Source organism: Protopterus annectens, chromosome 7.part0 (assembly GCF_019279795.1).
Source record: "Protopterus annectens isolate FY-2018-M chromosome 7.part0, PAN1.0, whole genome shotgun sequence".
Lineage (NCBI taxonomy): Eukaryota > Metazoa > Chordata > Ceratodontiformes > Protopteridae > Protopterus > Protopterus annectens.
Window position 1 is genome coordinate 637837658 of NC_056739.1, and position 17179 is coordinate 637854836.

General features: G+C 37.3%; 1 protein-coding gene across 3 annotated transcripts in view; it reads left to right on the plus strand.

The window, feature by feature from the left end:
* The window catches only part of GABPB1 (GA binding protein transcription factor subunit beta 1), a 2781617-nt gene that overhangs the window by 1443790 nt on the left and 1320648 nt on the right, over positions 1-17179 (plus strand). For all 3 annotated transcript variants that reach the window (XM_044077209.1, XM_044077208.1, XM_044077210.1), the window contains exon 6: positions 6250-6363. In XM_044077209.1, coding sequence (XP_043933144.1) covers positions 6250-6363 — 114 coding nt within the window. The remainder of the gene's footprint in view (positions 1-6249; positions 6364-17179) is intronic.

Below are 17179 nucleotides of genomic sequence, written 5' to 3' on the forward strand. Positions count from 1 at the left end.
AGGACTGACCCCCTTCAGTACTCCACTACTCAGTTCCCTAATTCCTGTCATTATCCATTTCTTCACAACTTTCTCTACCCTGTTATGCACATCTAATACAGCATTAAATCTGTCTGTGTGTCTTATATGTGAAAGAATGCAGTTGCAGTGCAATCCAGAGAAGCAGCCATTCTTCAGAGCCCAGTAACTACAGGCTGATAAGTCTCAATAACATATTTTGCAAGGAAAGATAGGAAATCATTATAAAACTTTTTCATGCAGACACAGTAAGCCTCTTTCTACATGAGCTAACCGAGTACAGTTTTGTTAGATAGACCTTACATGCTTAATCTCTTAAATTTCTTTGAGAGTGCAGCTTTCATCCAAAGGAAAGGTTTATCCATCCATGTAGCTTACCTCAGTATTACTAAAACATTTGATGCTACAGCCTATAACACAGAATCATTCATAAACTCAGAGAAGTGAAAGCATATGAAACCGTAATAACATGGATCCACAACTGCAAACATGGTCCTACACATCAGGAAAGAATAGGAGGACTTTTATCTTCACCAGTCTCCAGCAGACTCTTTCAATGCTCTATCTTATGGCCACTCCTATTTGGCAACTTTTCTGATATAACAAAACTGACTTGAGATGTAATTCTCCAACTCTGCATGAAACACAGTTGTCCACTCTAAGGTAACATGAAGCATTCACCTGTATACACGAGGTCTCTCTTCCATGCCTCTCCCATCCTCTATTTATCCCTTGTCCAATACAGCTGGTGAGATGGCCACATACAATTCTGTCCTGCAAGATTTGTTTTTGTCATACTTGGCATTTATTTTTAGTACCTTATACATCAATATTTTCCTTTTATTAATGTGTCTGAAGGCTCTGTTCTTAATAACTTCCTTAAACTGATGCTGAGAATTGCATTATGTCAGTTTTCCACATCAGTACCATAGTAAAGTGGAGCATATTGCATACTTCTATTCATGCTAGATGTCTTACTTTTTCATCAAGAAGATTTGCATTATCTTTCATAAATAATCTCCAAGTCCCCTATATGGGCTAGTTAAGGTTAGTACTGTGCCAGGAATTAGGACTGAAGGACAAAGAATGACGTAGCTGTTGACTGTATTTATTTTCTGGGACAGTCTTCACCATTTATTCAGTATTGTTCTACCTCCATGTGGACTCACATATTGTCTCCTGTGTACCAGACAATTTTAAGCTATTATTTATTTATGTTAAATTCACAGTAACAAGAGAAGTTTTTTGCCCTTCCTTTTACATTAAAGAATACATTATAATCTTTCACTGAAAAAGAAACACAAGTTGCTTGTGAGAGCACTTTGTGTGAGGGAGATGTAGTCTTAGGGCTGCTTATCTGAAAGAGTTTGCTTATTCTTTTTTCCCCCAACATTTTTATTAAATTTACACATATGATAAAGGCAATCGTACATTTATATAGATGAAAAACAAAATGATATCACTTTAGTTACAATTTACATCACAGACTCCATTGAAACAACTGTAGTTGTAAACATACATTACTTAAAACCATCCAGTCAGTGTCAGTTAAGCATTATATAGCTCATTCAGATCCTGCTTGTTAAACCTCGTTCCTGCGCTGCATATATTGTTCCCACAATTCCCATTTTTTCCTATGTAGTTTGCGTAATTCCAATTGGTTACTATATTTACTGCTTCTAGTAAAGTTGGTCTAGACTTCGATTTACATTTCCTAGTAATTGCTTTTTTGACAGCCACCATAATTAGACTTAGCAAGGCTTTACTTATGTCTAGGCAATTCCATTCCGTACATAACTCAAAAAAATCATCTCCCTAGTCAGTCCAATCTGCTCACCCAGCATCTTTGACAGAGCGGTCTTCAGGGACTCCAAAAAATCTGCCATCTCATCACACTTCCAAAAGACATGTTCCCAGCTATGTCTTTCTTGCCCATCACACCTCCAGCGTTTGCTATCCACCTGAGGAGAAATTCTTTGGAGTCTACTTGGGGGTATAAAAATACCTATGTAAACACTTCCAGGCAAAGATCCTAAATCTTCTAGACTTTGTTCCATATTTGGGAGATATACATATATCCCCCATTGTCTCTTTGTGAATTGCTTATCCAGTCTCTCTTCTCAATGCTTTCTAAGCTGCTCTGATTGATTCTTATAATTATCATGCATTATTTTATATGCTTTACTAATTGTTCCTTTTTTAATGGCAGCTTCTGTTCTAGCTTCTATTAAAAACACTACCGGTGCTGGTCTTTCATTTAGGAGCCCCCTATTTCTTTCTCTTTGCCTATACTCTGATAGCAATCTTTGATAGGGAAGGCAATCTGTAATCTGCAGTCCAAATAAATTATTGGCCTCTTTCCATTTTATTACCTTTCCCTTTCTAGTTATTTGCTCCCAATACCTTGGTTCCTTTGCCAGTTTTCTACAATAAATGCCAGACCCTTCTTGCCTATTATCTGTATCCCTGCCCACAATCAACCCTATCAGCAAAATCTCTTTTCTTCATTCTCATGCTAGTTTGGTTCTTAGAATACTGCCTGCTATTTTATAAATATAATATTCTGTATGAATTTGGTTGTTCTCCTTAAGAGTCGGCATCCAAAATCCCAATCTCTCCTTGTTTTTTGAGCTTCCTGCCTGTGTCAGCATCATTCCTTTCCACTCTGAATTATAGTTTTCTGCTTGTGCTATGTATAAGCTGTTCTAAAATACTCCCCCAAATTAGATAATCCTAGTCCACCTTGTTATATTGGTAACATCATCTTATCCCACTTGACACTTGCTGTCTTCCCTTCCCAGATAAAATCCTTCATCTCTTTTTTAATTGTTATCCACAACTTCTCCTCTGGTTGATAAAAGTATTCCTGAACTGTGTACAAGACTAAAGAAACTAAAAACATTTTAATGGCTTGTATCTTAGTATCCATATAACAAAACTTCCAGTTTCTCAGTTTTTTATTATCTTCTCTTTAGACTCTTCCCACATATCCTTAGCAGCCACCACAGAGTAATTTCTAATCCATACACCTAAGTACTTAATTTTATCATGTCCCCATAAATATGGATATTTGTGGTCCAATTCGTGTGTGGGTACATAATTTACTGCTATTGCCTTTGTTTTAGCTTCATTAATTTTGTATCCCGAGAAGATATGAAACTGTCTTAAAATGTTCCACAGCACTGTAATGTCCCTTTATGGTTTTGTCATGTATAAAATAATATCATCTGGAAATAGAGCCAGCTTTTCCTGACTACCATACCAATTATATCCTTGAATTTCTGGGTCCCTTATTTTCTTTGCCAGTGGTTCTAAATATATTGCAAACAACAAAGGGGAAAACAGGCAGCCCTGCCTGGTTCCTCTACTCAAGCAGAAATTATCGGAAGGGACCCCACCCACTTTAATTCATGCCTCTGATTGGTCATATATTCTTCTAATCAACCTTATAATTGTATCAGGGAATTCAAATGCTTCTATTGCCCTCCTCATGAAGTCCCAGTCTACTCTGTGAAATGCTTTCTGTGCATCAGGACCCACCAATAAAAGTGGTACTTTCTTACATTCTGCTTCCCTCTGGATCATTAATGCTCTGTTAATATTGTCAGATGTTTGCCTCCACCACAAAATCACACTGATCCATATCTATCAATTTTGGTATCACTTTTGCTATTCTTTTAGCTATTATAGACAAACACACTTTATAATCATGTTTTTTTTTATTGAAATGGGCTTGTATGAAGTTGGATCTGATGGATCTTTACCCTCTTTAGGTATTACCGTTAACCTCCTCCTTCCAGGATGCTGGTATTTCTCCTTCTCTTAAAGTAGTGTTAAACAAAACCTTCCAGATCTTTATCATTCCCTCCTAACTTCCAAACTTCTACAGGAATACCATGTAGTCCTGGGGACTTTCCTGTAGATTAGTTATATATAGCTATTTTTATCTCATCCCCTCCTATCCTAACTGTTAGAAATTGAGCCTCATCTACCTCTAACTTTGGCATATTTAATTCTTCCATAAACATTTCCATTGGTACCGTTTCTTGATTCCCATATTTCTCTGCTTTATATAAATTTTCATAAAATTTCTCAAATACTTTTAATACTTCTACAGGGTCTCTTGTTATCTTCCATGTTATAGGCTCTCTAAGCGTAGTGACTGCCCTTTCCACTTTTTGTTGCCTGAGTTCTGCTAGAAGTTTTTGTGCTCTAGAATTATTATCAACAATCAGTTGCTTAACAGCAGTAGAGTTTTCTCATTCTTGGTCATTCTATCAATTGATATGTGAGGGCTACTAAGAACCACTTTTTTGACTGATAGAAATCAGAGCAAGCCAAACATTTTAATTTCCTTACCAGATGGTGGCATTCATGGGTAGCTATGAAATGGTTATAGAGCTTTTGATTTATATGAAAATGGTTTACATGTATTTCAAGCATCATAAAACTGAATAATGGTTTTATTGTTTTTGTGGTTAAGTTGTTTAGTTGAGTTTGCCTCTTCTTGATCTCAACGACTTTAGCACAACTTTTATATTGTGGAATAAATGTACTCATTAGGAAGTGTTTCTTTTAGTTTAGTATTATTTAAAGGTTGTAGTAAAAAACAGAAATAGTCACTGGATTTTATCAAAGACCTTTTATTTAGCTGACATGCAGTATTTACCTTCGGTAATGCTTCACGAGAACAAGGGGTGTAAAGGGTCAAGGACTGATCATGCGGCCAAGCTTTGTGGCACAGAGGAATAACAAATCATGACTACAGTCTAAACAACCTGAGTTTAATTATTGGCTCAGGAGTTTGGAAGAGCTTGACAGGGAAGGAAGCAAAAGATTATGCCTGTTTGCCCATCCTTTGGGAAGGGAGTTGGAGGATTCTGTTTGGCTAATTTGCTGTAACACAAGCGGTGGCTGTACGATGATGGGATATAGTCTTGGAGATCCCAAGCGGATGGCAGCATCCCTTATGAAGAATGTATGAAAGCAGCACTTATATATCTGGTGGGGTGTGGTGTAAGACTCTGTTGAGGTGATATGGGTAGCCATGTCAGCCACCAGGAGCAGGCTAAAAGCCATAATAAAAGCAGATTGTTGTTGCCTTAGTGATGGCTAACAAATGGGCAGTGGCAGTGGCTTGATAGCCAGCAGGCATAGAGCAGAAAAATGATCTAGGAACAAAAAAAGATTGGACTGTGTAAGGGGAATGTCATATGCTGGCCCCTCTACTTTAAAAACAAGTGGGATATCTACACGTGTTGGCAATGTGTATATTTGATTATTGGAGTTGACCTTTAATGACTGGCTTCAGAAGTGGATTTGAAAGGCCACCTTCTCTGTCATCTTGTAGGCCAGGTTCCGGACTTGTTACTGCAAAGCTGAGCAGTGATGGACACTGGTGGTTTTTCAGCTTGCAGGGCATATATTAAGCCATCTTAATTATTCCTGTTAGCTGATACTAACACAAAAGCAGACACAAATTTATTTATTTATTATTTATTTGCAGTTTGGTTAGAACTGAGAACAGTAACTGAGAATTAAGTTGGGGTACACATTAGCTTAATTCAGTGGTGTTAAAGAGCATACAGAAATAACTCGGCAAAAAAAAAAAAAGGATAAGAAAGGCAGTTATTATCTGTTTAAATTGCCACATAAAGTAAGAGTCCATCAGTAAAATAAGTCAGTGTTTGGAACGCACATTGCTCGAAAGGCATGCATATGCTGCTCCTATTAGCGTGAGTTTGTGTTTGAAGCTGCTTGTGTGATTGCTGTCTTTTGTCTGTCTAAATATGAAAAGTACCACCTGTTGTGTAAGTGGGTAGCAGCTTTGACTATATAAAGTCAATGCTTCCAGATACAAAACTGTAAAAAACAAAGTGCAGTTTGCATAAGGATTTTGCCTTTCACAGCTCAAAATATTTGTTGCAAAAATGAAACATTTTAAGACTCTTCATAGTCTGCCCCGAACAGTAGTGAGTATCTTGGAATGTTTTGCCACTGTAGAAGGTATACTTAGCCATTAATTGGAGTGTTTCTGGAGTGTTAGATGGGTGTCATAATCCAATCTCTCAGTATGCCTGCAGAATTTGAAATTTGTATATCTGTCTTTTACGTTGAGTACCTGCTATCTTTTTTTTTTTTTTTTTTTTTAAAGTAGGCCTTTTCCTATTTAGCATTACTTTCATTTTCCAGAATTGCTACATTGATTCTTTTCTCTCTCACTCTTTCTAGAAGACACTTGTATATCAACGGTACAGTTTGGGAACTCATCAACTTCCGTGTTGGCTACATTAGCAGCCTTAGCAGAAGCATCAGCTCCTCTGACCAACTCTTCAGACACACCAGGTCAGTGACCCCATTTAACTCTGTTTTAGAATTCAGTTGTTTAATGTGGAAATACTATATATAAAATAGTTAAAATAATTTGCAATGGAATGTTACTGTGAAAAGACATACATCTTTTCCAGCTTGGGTAATAAGACTTGCATATTTTAACCGGTTACATAAGAAACATGGCTTACAATCATAATGGGTTTTCAGTGAAGTTTTGTTTTGGTGATACAGCAGGTAACATACTTTCAGTCCCAGATGTACGTTAATAACACAATCCACAGACTTCAGTGCATTCTTTATTAAAAAAAAATAGTCTGGCAGTTGGAACAGAGAGTTGTAGTTCCTGTGGTGCATGGATTGATTCCTTCAGCCCTTATTTGTCTTCTGTGTGACCTTGAGCAAGTCATTTAACCAGACACTCCTTTGGGACAACTGGAAATTTGGGCTAGGCTGTTCAGTGGTCCACCACTGCACTGCAAGGCTAATAACTACCTTCCTACCTATCTAAAAAACGTTTATTGAATTTGTCAAGGATACTTGTCAACTGTCAAGATTTTTGCCTCATATTTTTGGTCCGTTCCTATTTACTGCAGTGGTGGTGCTGCAGTAGCGTTGTTGCCTCACAGTAAGACGTTGTCCTGTTCGATTCTCAGCTAGAGCGTCATCTGTGTGGAGACATGCATGAATGGGCATACCTTCGTTGAAGGTTGTGTGTCAGGGCTGGCAACTCGGCACGTAAAAATCTACTGCCAATCATTAGCGGACTGAAGTTCCGCTGTGGTGACCCCTAACCGTGAAAAGCCAAAAGACACAACATTTTTGGTCCGTTCCTCATAAAATGTGTGGTTTTCTGGAAAATCATTGAAGATTGAAGTCACTAAATAATATTAAATAATGACAGACATTTGAGAAGAAGGACAGACATTTGAGTTTCAGACTTCATATCCTTCAGAAAAAAGTAATAATGCAAAACCTATTATTTTAACAACTTTCTAAGTTTACAAGAGCGACATTTAAAATCTGTCACTATTTTTGTGCCTTTGTCCCACCATTATATCTGGCTTTGTTCACATTTCTTGTACTGAGAGTTTGAGAGGCATGTTGCTAAGTGCAGTAATAATGTAGGACGTTCCTGACATAAACATGTCTGAGTTTCCATGTTGCTTAGACAATCCGTAATGCAGTATCACAGTATGTTGAGCAGGTGTTTATTACTGACAAATATTAACAGTCTTACCAACGTGGTATAGATGTCATAGGGTATGCAGAATGTTCACAAAATATGCTGTAAGTTGCAGATTTTCCTGAGATGCTGAGTAAATTTGACCAACTAATGGACTTTGAACTATATCTGCAATTAAAGCACCAACCTCGTATGACATCACCTCCATGAGGGTCTAGTTCTTAACTACATAATGCTTAATTACTGAAGACAGAGTTATCACTATAAAATTGAGTGTTTTATATTAGCTTTTCTGATACTCAGGATGCAGGTTTGCCACAGTGAGTTGAAATTCAGCATACAGATATTATTGAATGATATGTTATAATATTTTGAGAGTAGACCGTATAACCAAAAAGGGTGGAGGTGTGGCAATATTGTATAAATCTGAGTTACAAGTTTCCTCAATAGATTTTCAATTACCCTCACCTACTAACGTCAAAATCATTATTTCTAAGCTTCTATAGGAAGATACCGCTGCAGTCCAAAGGTCCACCTCCAGAAAAAGGAAGCACAATATGAAGAAAAAACAGGGTAGGACCACCACGAAATAAAACATATGACAAAGTTTATTCCATATAACAAATGAGCGCTTTCACGTGCTACCAAGGCATGCTTCTTCAGATTTCATCAGACAATTCAAACTTCCTGCTATATATATACTCCACTCTAACTTAATTAAATGAAATTAAACACACCTTACAGCATTATTAAACACCCATTAAGTAATCACTGTTTCATCACATCAATGCAAGTCTCAGCTTTATTAAATAAAGCTAATAAAACTATCTAAAATATATATATATATATATATATATATATATATATATATATATATATATATATATATGTCTAGCTAATCATTATATGACTGCTTCTAATAAAATCTTTTGACATATAAAATATAGAAATAAATACTCATAGAGTTCTCATTTAATAAGCGTATAACATATGGCATGTGGGGATTATATATAACTCATATATATCCCAGATGAATGAATACATACATAAAAGATGGACCAACCTAAATCAAAATACAGAATATCAAATGTAATAAAACTACTATTAGTACTAATAACTATTTATAGATATCAGTCCACCTTTTTAAATTATCTATAAATTATACTATGTAAAAATGTATATAAATGCTTAAAAATAAATAAAATAAATTGTACACTATAAAATATCTATAGATAAACGAATATACATAAACTTATACAACCATAATAATGTATGCATTAATCAAACATTATTATTTGTATTCATCTATTTATGTCTATGGGCTGCAAGTATGAGTTTAATACTAATACATTGATTAAGACCAGGATATATATGTGCTCGTAACTTGAATATCCACTGACTCCAAATAATTCATATTATTGCCACCTCTCTTGTTCTTGGTTACTAACTGTAGAACTCTAAATTTGAAACAATGACTTGCATAAGTTGCAATATGCTTGGCTAGTGCATTCTGTTGATTCATTCTTCTGATATCATATACATGATTATAGATTCTATCTTTAAATCTTCTCAATGTCATCCCTACATAAAAGGCTAAACACCGTGCAAGTCGCTAAATATATAAGATTCATGCCATCACATGTTGCATAGAACCTAGGAATAAATTCATAATCAATTATGGGATGAATAAAATGCTACGTATTAGTTATCAGGTCGCTCATCTTGAACTTTTTACATGGAAAAGTTCCAAATTGTAATCGCTTCCTATATATCTTTTCTTGTTCCATGTAGGTGTGCTCAATGCATAGTATCCTTTTAAGATTTTTACTATTTCTATACCTAGAGATAGGTGATTCTCCTATAATACTCATTATAGATGAATCAACAGTAAGCACATGCCAATTCCATTTTATGATGTCTACTATTCTCTTATTGTCGTTGGTATATCTAGTTATAAATGCCACTCTAGGACAATTATAAGCCTTTCTAAATCGGATGGCAATCATGTTTGATCCAACTCTATCATCATTAGTCATACCTAAGACTGATTCTTTAACCTTACTGACCATAGTACTACTATACCCTCTTTCAATAAACAATCTTTCCATAATGTCTATCTGTTCTTGTAGAGCCAAAGTGTCCTTACAGATTTTTGTAAGTCTAATGTATTGACTTTTAACAATATTTGAAAATACAAACCGGGGATGCATACTACTGAAATGTAGCAGTGCATTCTTCCAACACGTCTTTCTGTATAGAGAAGTAGATAGATGGCCCTGTGGATCTTTAGTAATAGTTATATCCAAGAAATCTATCTTCGAATAGGAAAATTCCGGGGTAAATCTTAAAAACTCCGTGGTTGACTCTAAATAACTTATAAAGGCATTTAACATATTTATACTACCATCCCAGAATAGTAGTATATCGTCTACAAAACGTCTGTACAGAAGTACATGTGGATAGAATGCACTGTTGAACAAATATGTCTTCTCCCAGTAGTATACTAACAGGTTTGCATATGTATTAGCACATGGGGTGCCCATCACAACACCCCATTTCTGCAGAAACAATTCGTTATTGAACATGAAGACATTATTGGATAGTATAGTTTCCAATAAGGTACATATGAGTATTTGTTCTTCTCTATTAAACCCATCTGTTAAGCTCAGAATTTCTCTAATAGCTTCGATACCATAATCATTTGGGATCGAAGTAAATAAGCTCTCAAATGTCAAAATCCTTATTTCTAAGCTTCAGATTAATGCCAGCAAATCCATATACTTAATTTGCTCCTACATACCCCCAGGCAATAACATTACAACCCTTGAAAATACCGTCTGCTGGCTCTCTTTATCCTTCCCGCAAGAAACTATAGTGCTCAGTGATTTTAATATTGACTGGAACAGCTGTATGTCTGACAACCCAACTTCCCATATAAACCTATATGGCTTTTCCCAAACAATTACCACCCCTACCAGAATCCATAAATCTAGTGAAAAACAAAGCACCTTGGACTGGATATTAGTAAGTAACCATCCCCACTCATGTAAAGCAGGTATCCTTCCTGATGACATTAGTGACCACTCACTTACTTATATAATTAGACAAAAGACCTTTATTCCCAACCAAAACCTTCTTTAGAACTACCTGGAACAACAAAAATTTTAACCCAGAAAGCTTCCAAGCAGAACTTAAAGCTTGTGATTGGTCACCCTTAAAACAACTCCCTCTCAACAATGCAGTGTCGTACTTTAATTCTAAATTCTTGCAAATCCTAGAATACCATGCCCCTACTCACACTGTCAGAACCAGGAGCAAAATTGCTCCTTGACAAAAGTCTTCACAAAAGAGACTAGGCTTAAAATGTTACAAAGAAACAAAATCTGGGCCAAATGGAGAACTACTAAAAACCCGTCCGATCATCAAAACTTTAAACAGCTGAGAAATACCACTAAAAAATCAATATTGCTTGATAAAAACAACTTTTACTTTAAACTACAGCAAACCCATCAACAGAACCCACAAAGTTTCTGGTCAGGTGTTAATAGACTCCTATACCCAGGACGCAGACCAAGACACATAGCCATTCTGGTTTCTCTCATAACTCTCCCAACCAGATTGCTGATGCTTTCAACAACTTCTTTACTAAAACCGTCCAAACTCTAGCTAATACCCTACACCTGTTAGCTCAATTTTGCCTCCCTCCTCAACTAGACTACATCATACATTTCGGTTACAACCAGTTCCAGCATCTCTTATCTGTACACTACTTCACAAACTTAAACCTTGTACGGTGTGTCTTTCGGTGTTTCTGTCCTTTGCTCTTTTCGTAGATTGACGTTTATGTGTCGATGTTATAGCGTTCGCAGATTTCAGCTTTCGTCATTCTGATATAGACCCTCCACTACATAAGGGTGGTAACTTGACCGAACTCTCAAACTTTTGTCTCCATTAGCTAAAATCATGGAAAAATGTATCCACCGGCAACTACTTGATCATCTTCTCCAAAATAACCTATTAGCTGACTGTCAGCATGGCTTTAGGGTATTCCATAGTACTGCTACTGCACTCTTATCCTTTCCTGACTGCATTAATAAAAATCGAAATAATAACCTGCTTTCCTCTGCACTCTTTGTTTACCTCTCTAAAGCCATTGATATAGTTAACCATCACTTACTTCTAAATATACTTAAATTGCTTTCATTGGGCCCCCAAGCAGTGAAATGGTTCAAGTCCTATCTAGAAAATAGACAACAAGCAGTCCTCTGGGACAATAACATATCCACTCACCTCCCCATTACCTTGGTGTCCCTCAAGGCTCCATTTTGGCACTTCTCCTTTCTTTCTCAAGCCACCTGCATACAATATGCAGATGATTCCACATTAATCTGTAGCACTGCCTCTTCTGCTGAACTCCAGTCCATCACCCAAAATGTATTTAACTTAGTAGAAAGCTGGTTCCTTCAATGCTGTCTCCTCCTAAACCCTAAAAAAGCTAAATTACTACTGTTCACTCCCTCACAGAAGTTCTCCCCTATAAATTTCACAGTTACTTCCAATAATAGCACTCTCATGGCACCCGATGTGACCACTAAACTCTTAGGTGTAACAACTGACCACAACCTGAACTTTGATTCACACATTAACTTAACCATGAAATCATTTAATAGAAAACTAGGTTCCCTGTACAGGACTAAACCTTTCCTTACTCCCTTAGCTAGAACTACCATTACCCAAACTCGTCTCATCTCTATCCACCTATATGCCTCCCCCATTTATACCAATCTATCCAAAAGTAGCCTGAAGAAACTGTCAACCTCCTGTTGTGACATTGCCAGATTTGCCACTGGCTCCCCATTTAGAACCCACCATTTCCTAAATCTCAAACAGCTAGGATGGCTGGAACTGCAAAATCAGCTTCTATTTCAGCAACTTACTATCATCCGAAAGATTTTGCACCATCCCAGTAGTACCCCAATACTCAGCAGCCTTATCACCCCATACAGAAATCTCACAACCTTACGCTCAGCTAACAAATTACTAGTAGCCACCCATAAAGCCAATAATAAATCAGGTGACTGTCTTTTCTCAAACTCTGTGGGAATAATTTGGAAAAGGCTTCCCAGTCAACTAACATCTCTTTCTTCAACAACACTTTTCAAGAAGCAACTAAAAACATTCCTTAAAACTCAATGGCTATGTCCATGCTCTAACCCTGACTAATAACTTCTTTCTTTTTATGTTTTTTTCACTATTCTTTCTTAGGCCTCTGGTCATACTACTCAACTGACCTCAGTTAGTTGGGCCTCTAGTTTACTGAATGCTATTACTAGCCTAGTCTTTCTGGAAAACTATCCCGGAGTCTAAACTCTCAAAATATCTCCTCTACCACGTATATATATATATATATATATATATATATATATATATATATATATGCTACGGTCTCTCATGGACTGTAAAATTTGAAAACTACACACTGTGTAGATATTTGCTACTTTTACACTTGGACTGCAGAATGTCAAAGTTACTTAAAATCACGTTTGCAATTAACTCACTCAACATGATATTCCTTGCTAGCTTTCTCTGTGATTAATATTAAGCTTTCTACTGTGTAAAATACTCTTTTTTTTTACCTCTGTAATTACTGATATTCACTTGTAATAATGCAAACTCATCTTGTAGTCAGATACTCTTGTAAAATGTTTTGAGAGTATATTGTTATAGTGTACCTTCTTGTAATTCACTATCTTTTTATCATTGCTGTTACTATTTAGTAATCTACTTAGCTGAATGGAGCTTATCCCCTGGCCTCTACTGAAAATGGACATGTATCCAGTTGGACTAGCCCGGTCAACAAATGTAAAATAAAATAATAAATAAATATATACAGATGTGTGTGTGTCTTTCGGCTTTTCCCGGTTAGGGGTCGCCACAGCGGAACTCCGGTCCGCTAATGATTGGCAGTAGAGTTTTATATGCTGGCTTGCCGGGCCTAACGCACAACCTTCAACGAAGGAACGCCCATTCACGCATGTCGTCATACAGTAGACGCTTTAACTGAGAATCGAACGGGCAACGTCTAACTGTGAGGCGACAACGCTACCGCAGCACCACCACCGCAGTATACCAAATAAATATATACAGATACTCTCCAAATATGTTTAACTGTGGAGCAGTGCTTACTGCATACTTGATATTAGCAGTGCTGGATTTACTGATGGGACAAAGCTATGGGATTGGTATCCCAAATGAGGCCCGCTTAGCTGGGGAGTTATAGCAGCTTTGATTGGTATGCCAAATGAGGCCCGTTTAGCTGGAGAGTTGCAGCAGTTCTGATTGGTATGCTACATGAGGCCCATTTAGCTGGAGAGTTATGGCTGTTTTAGTTGATCATAACCTACTTGCACTGGAACTTGTCAGAAGGGATATATTTTTGAATGTGCGGTTCCAGAATTTGTCCCATGATATCTTTAACCCCCCCCCCCTTGTCTTTAAGAAGCCTGTATCAGTATTTGGAAATTTGAAGTTGGTACTGCTAGGATCTTGTTCCAATGTTGTTATATATGGGAAATAATCCACCTGTGCTTTCTTCTTTGTAGCTATCCCTTGGGCAGTCACGAGTTCTTGGTCTTGTCTGGACATACCCTATGTTTTCAAAGTTTGCAGTTTTACTTTGGTTTATCATTCAAGCCTCAAGTCACTGACTCTGGCAATGTGCCCCCCACCAAAAGTCAAATATTGATTTATACTGAAATTAAAAAAAAAAAAAGAGGTATTGTGCTAACATCTGGTCATTTTGTCATTCAACAGTATATTAGGATTACTGATCAGCAGCTGAAGAAGCTTTTGCTCCCTTTTATATTGAAGTTCACCAATGAATTTGATTGTGATATCAACTGGTTTGGCTAACAGATGCTCCACCCTGTTTTAATTGTCAGAATGAGAGAACTGGAGACATTACAAAGCTTAGTGCTTAGTTAGACAAGTACTTTTATTTTATTTTGTGATAGATATTTCAGAATGGCTATCACACAGTCAGACCATCCTCTGAAAAGAAAAAAAACAAAAGTAGGAGGTGTTTCGATTTACATAAAAAAACAATCACACTACAAGACTAGTCAAGCAGAATAACCCGCTTGAGCTACTCTATGTCCAGTTAAGCGCAGGCAAAATCCCCCACCATATCAACACTAGTTACAGGTCCCTAATAATGAACCACGAAGACTACTAGATATACCTGAAGTTACGAGAATCACTTACCATCGTAGGCGGCCTTAGACACAGGCCAACTAGGCGGCCACTTAGGGTGCCACTGTAGCAGGGGTGTTTTTCCTGTAAACTGGATGATGTAACTAGACCAGGATGGAGGTACCATGTGGTGTGGGGGAGGGGGGGGGCGCTGTGGAGCCCTTTTGCTTAGGGCACCACTTGACCTAAGGCTGACCCTGCTTACTCTTAAACCCAACACATTACTCATGGGCGATTTTAACTTCTCCTCCATAAACTGAGAAAAATACTTAACTGACATGCAGGATCAGTGATTCCGGGACCTTGTCACTGTAAATGCTTTGGAATAGCTGGTATGCACTCCCAGTAGGGGCTCAAGTATCCTTGACCTGGTACTCACAGAAACTCCCCCCACTCTAATGTCTTCATTGATAAGATGTGATCATAAATCAGTCTCCTTTGAAATAAATATAATGGTAGAACTCCCATCATACCCTAAAACCCTAAAGAATTTTTCCAAGGCAAATTACCTTCTATTAAGTGATAGCATAGGTAACTTTAAAGCTCCCTCTAACCCTGAAAACGTGAAAACCTATGCAGAAGTATACACAAATGCTCTGTACAACCACTTAAACAGCTGCATAGAAATGGCAATACTTGACTGAAGTAGCATTAGCTATATGATCATAGCACTACTGTATAAACAGGACTCAAAACAATAACTCTCTCTCTTCTGCACTATTCATTGACCTATCAAAAGCCTTTGATATGGTCAACCATAACTTACTTATCAGTGTGCTAAAAGCCCAATCTCTTGACCCACAAGCATTTCTTTGGTTTAAATCTTACCTAGAAAATAGACAACAAGCAGTGCTCTGGGACAGTAATCTCTCCACACCCCTCCCCGTGAACATTGGAGTCCCTCAAGGCTCTATCCTAGGCCCTCTTCTTTTTTCCATTTTTATTAATGATCTCCATACTGTTTTTCCTCAAGCCACCTATATACAATATGCTGATGATACTACTTTAATCTGTACTGCTAAGTCATCAACCTCTCTCCAGACCCTTACTCAAACTGTATTCAACTCTGTTGAAAATTGGTTCACCCATCATTGCCTCCTCCTTAACCCCAAAAAAACAAAATTATTACTTTTTGCTCCCACCCAAAAGTCACCATAGATCCACTTCACAATTACCTCTAATAATGAAACTAGTATTTCCCCTGATACTACTACACATCTCCTGGGCATAACCATAGATCATAACCTCAGCTATGATGATCATATCAACAATACTATAAAAACTGTCAATAAAAAACTAGACTCCCTGTATAAGAATCAAACCCTTCCTCACACCGCTAGCTAGAACCACCATTGCCCAGACTCATCTTACTTCTACCCTATTCTATGCTTTTGCCATATATATCAATCTATCAAAGCACAATCTTAGCAAGCTTGAAACTAGCTGTAATAATATAGTCAGATTAGCCACTGGCTCCCCTTTTAGAACCCAACACTGTCTCACCCTTAAACAACTCGGATCGTCATCATCATCTTTCGGCTGTTCCCATTAGGGGTCTCCACAGTAGATCATCTCTTTCCATTTCTTCCTATCCTCTACATTTTGCTCTGTCACACCGACCGCCTGCATGTCCTCTCTCACCATGTCCATAAACCTTATTTTAGGCCTTCCTCTTTTCCTCTTACCTGGCAGCTCCATCCTTAGCATCTTTTTCCCAATATACCCATCATCCCTCATCGACACATGTCCAAACCAGTGCAATCTCGTCTCTCTTGCTTTGTCAGAACTACAAAGCCAACTACTATATAATCAACTTGTGATCACACAGAAAATTCTATATCACCCAAATAATACCCCTATCCTCTCTAACCTGATCTCCCCATATAAAAATCTTACAACACTACGCTCAGCTAATAAGCTACTACTTTCCAATATTAAATCTAATAATAAAGCTGGGGACTCACTTTTTACCAATATTGTGGGCAGAATTTGGAACAAGCTTCTTAGAACACTCACTTCTCTCTCATCTACACCACTCTTCAAGAAACATCTCAAAGAACATCTAAAAGTACATTGGCTTTGTCCCTGCTCTAAGCCTGACTGACTCATACTTTTCCTCTTATTTCTCTTCTTGCTATACCACTTCCTCCTGGGCTATGGCCCCTCTGCAGCATTAATCAGTAGAAGCTAACTTTATACTAGCCCTTGTGTTTCCTGCCTTTTCTCTTTCTCCTTCTTTGACTTAATGAATGATAATTTTAAAATATTGTGCAAACTTGTACTTGATTGTATCTTAAACCTACGAAAGACTTTGTACTTGATTGTTTCTTAAACCTATGCAAAGACTCTGTACTATTGTTCACAAAAACAATTTTTATTTTTTCTTCCAAACAA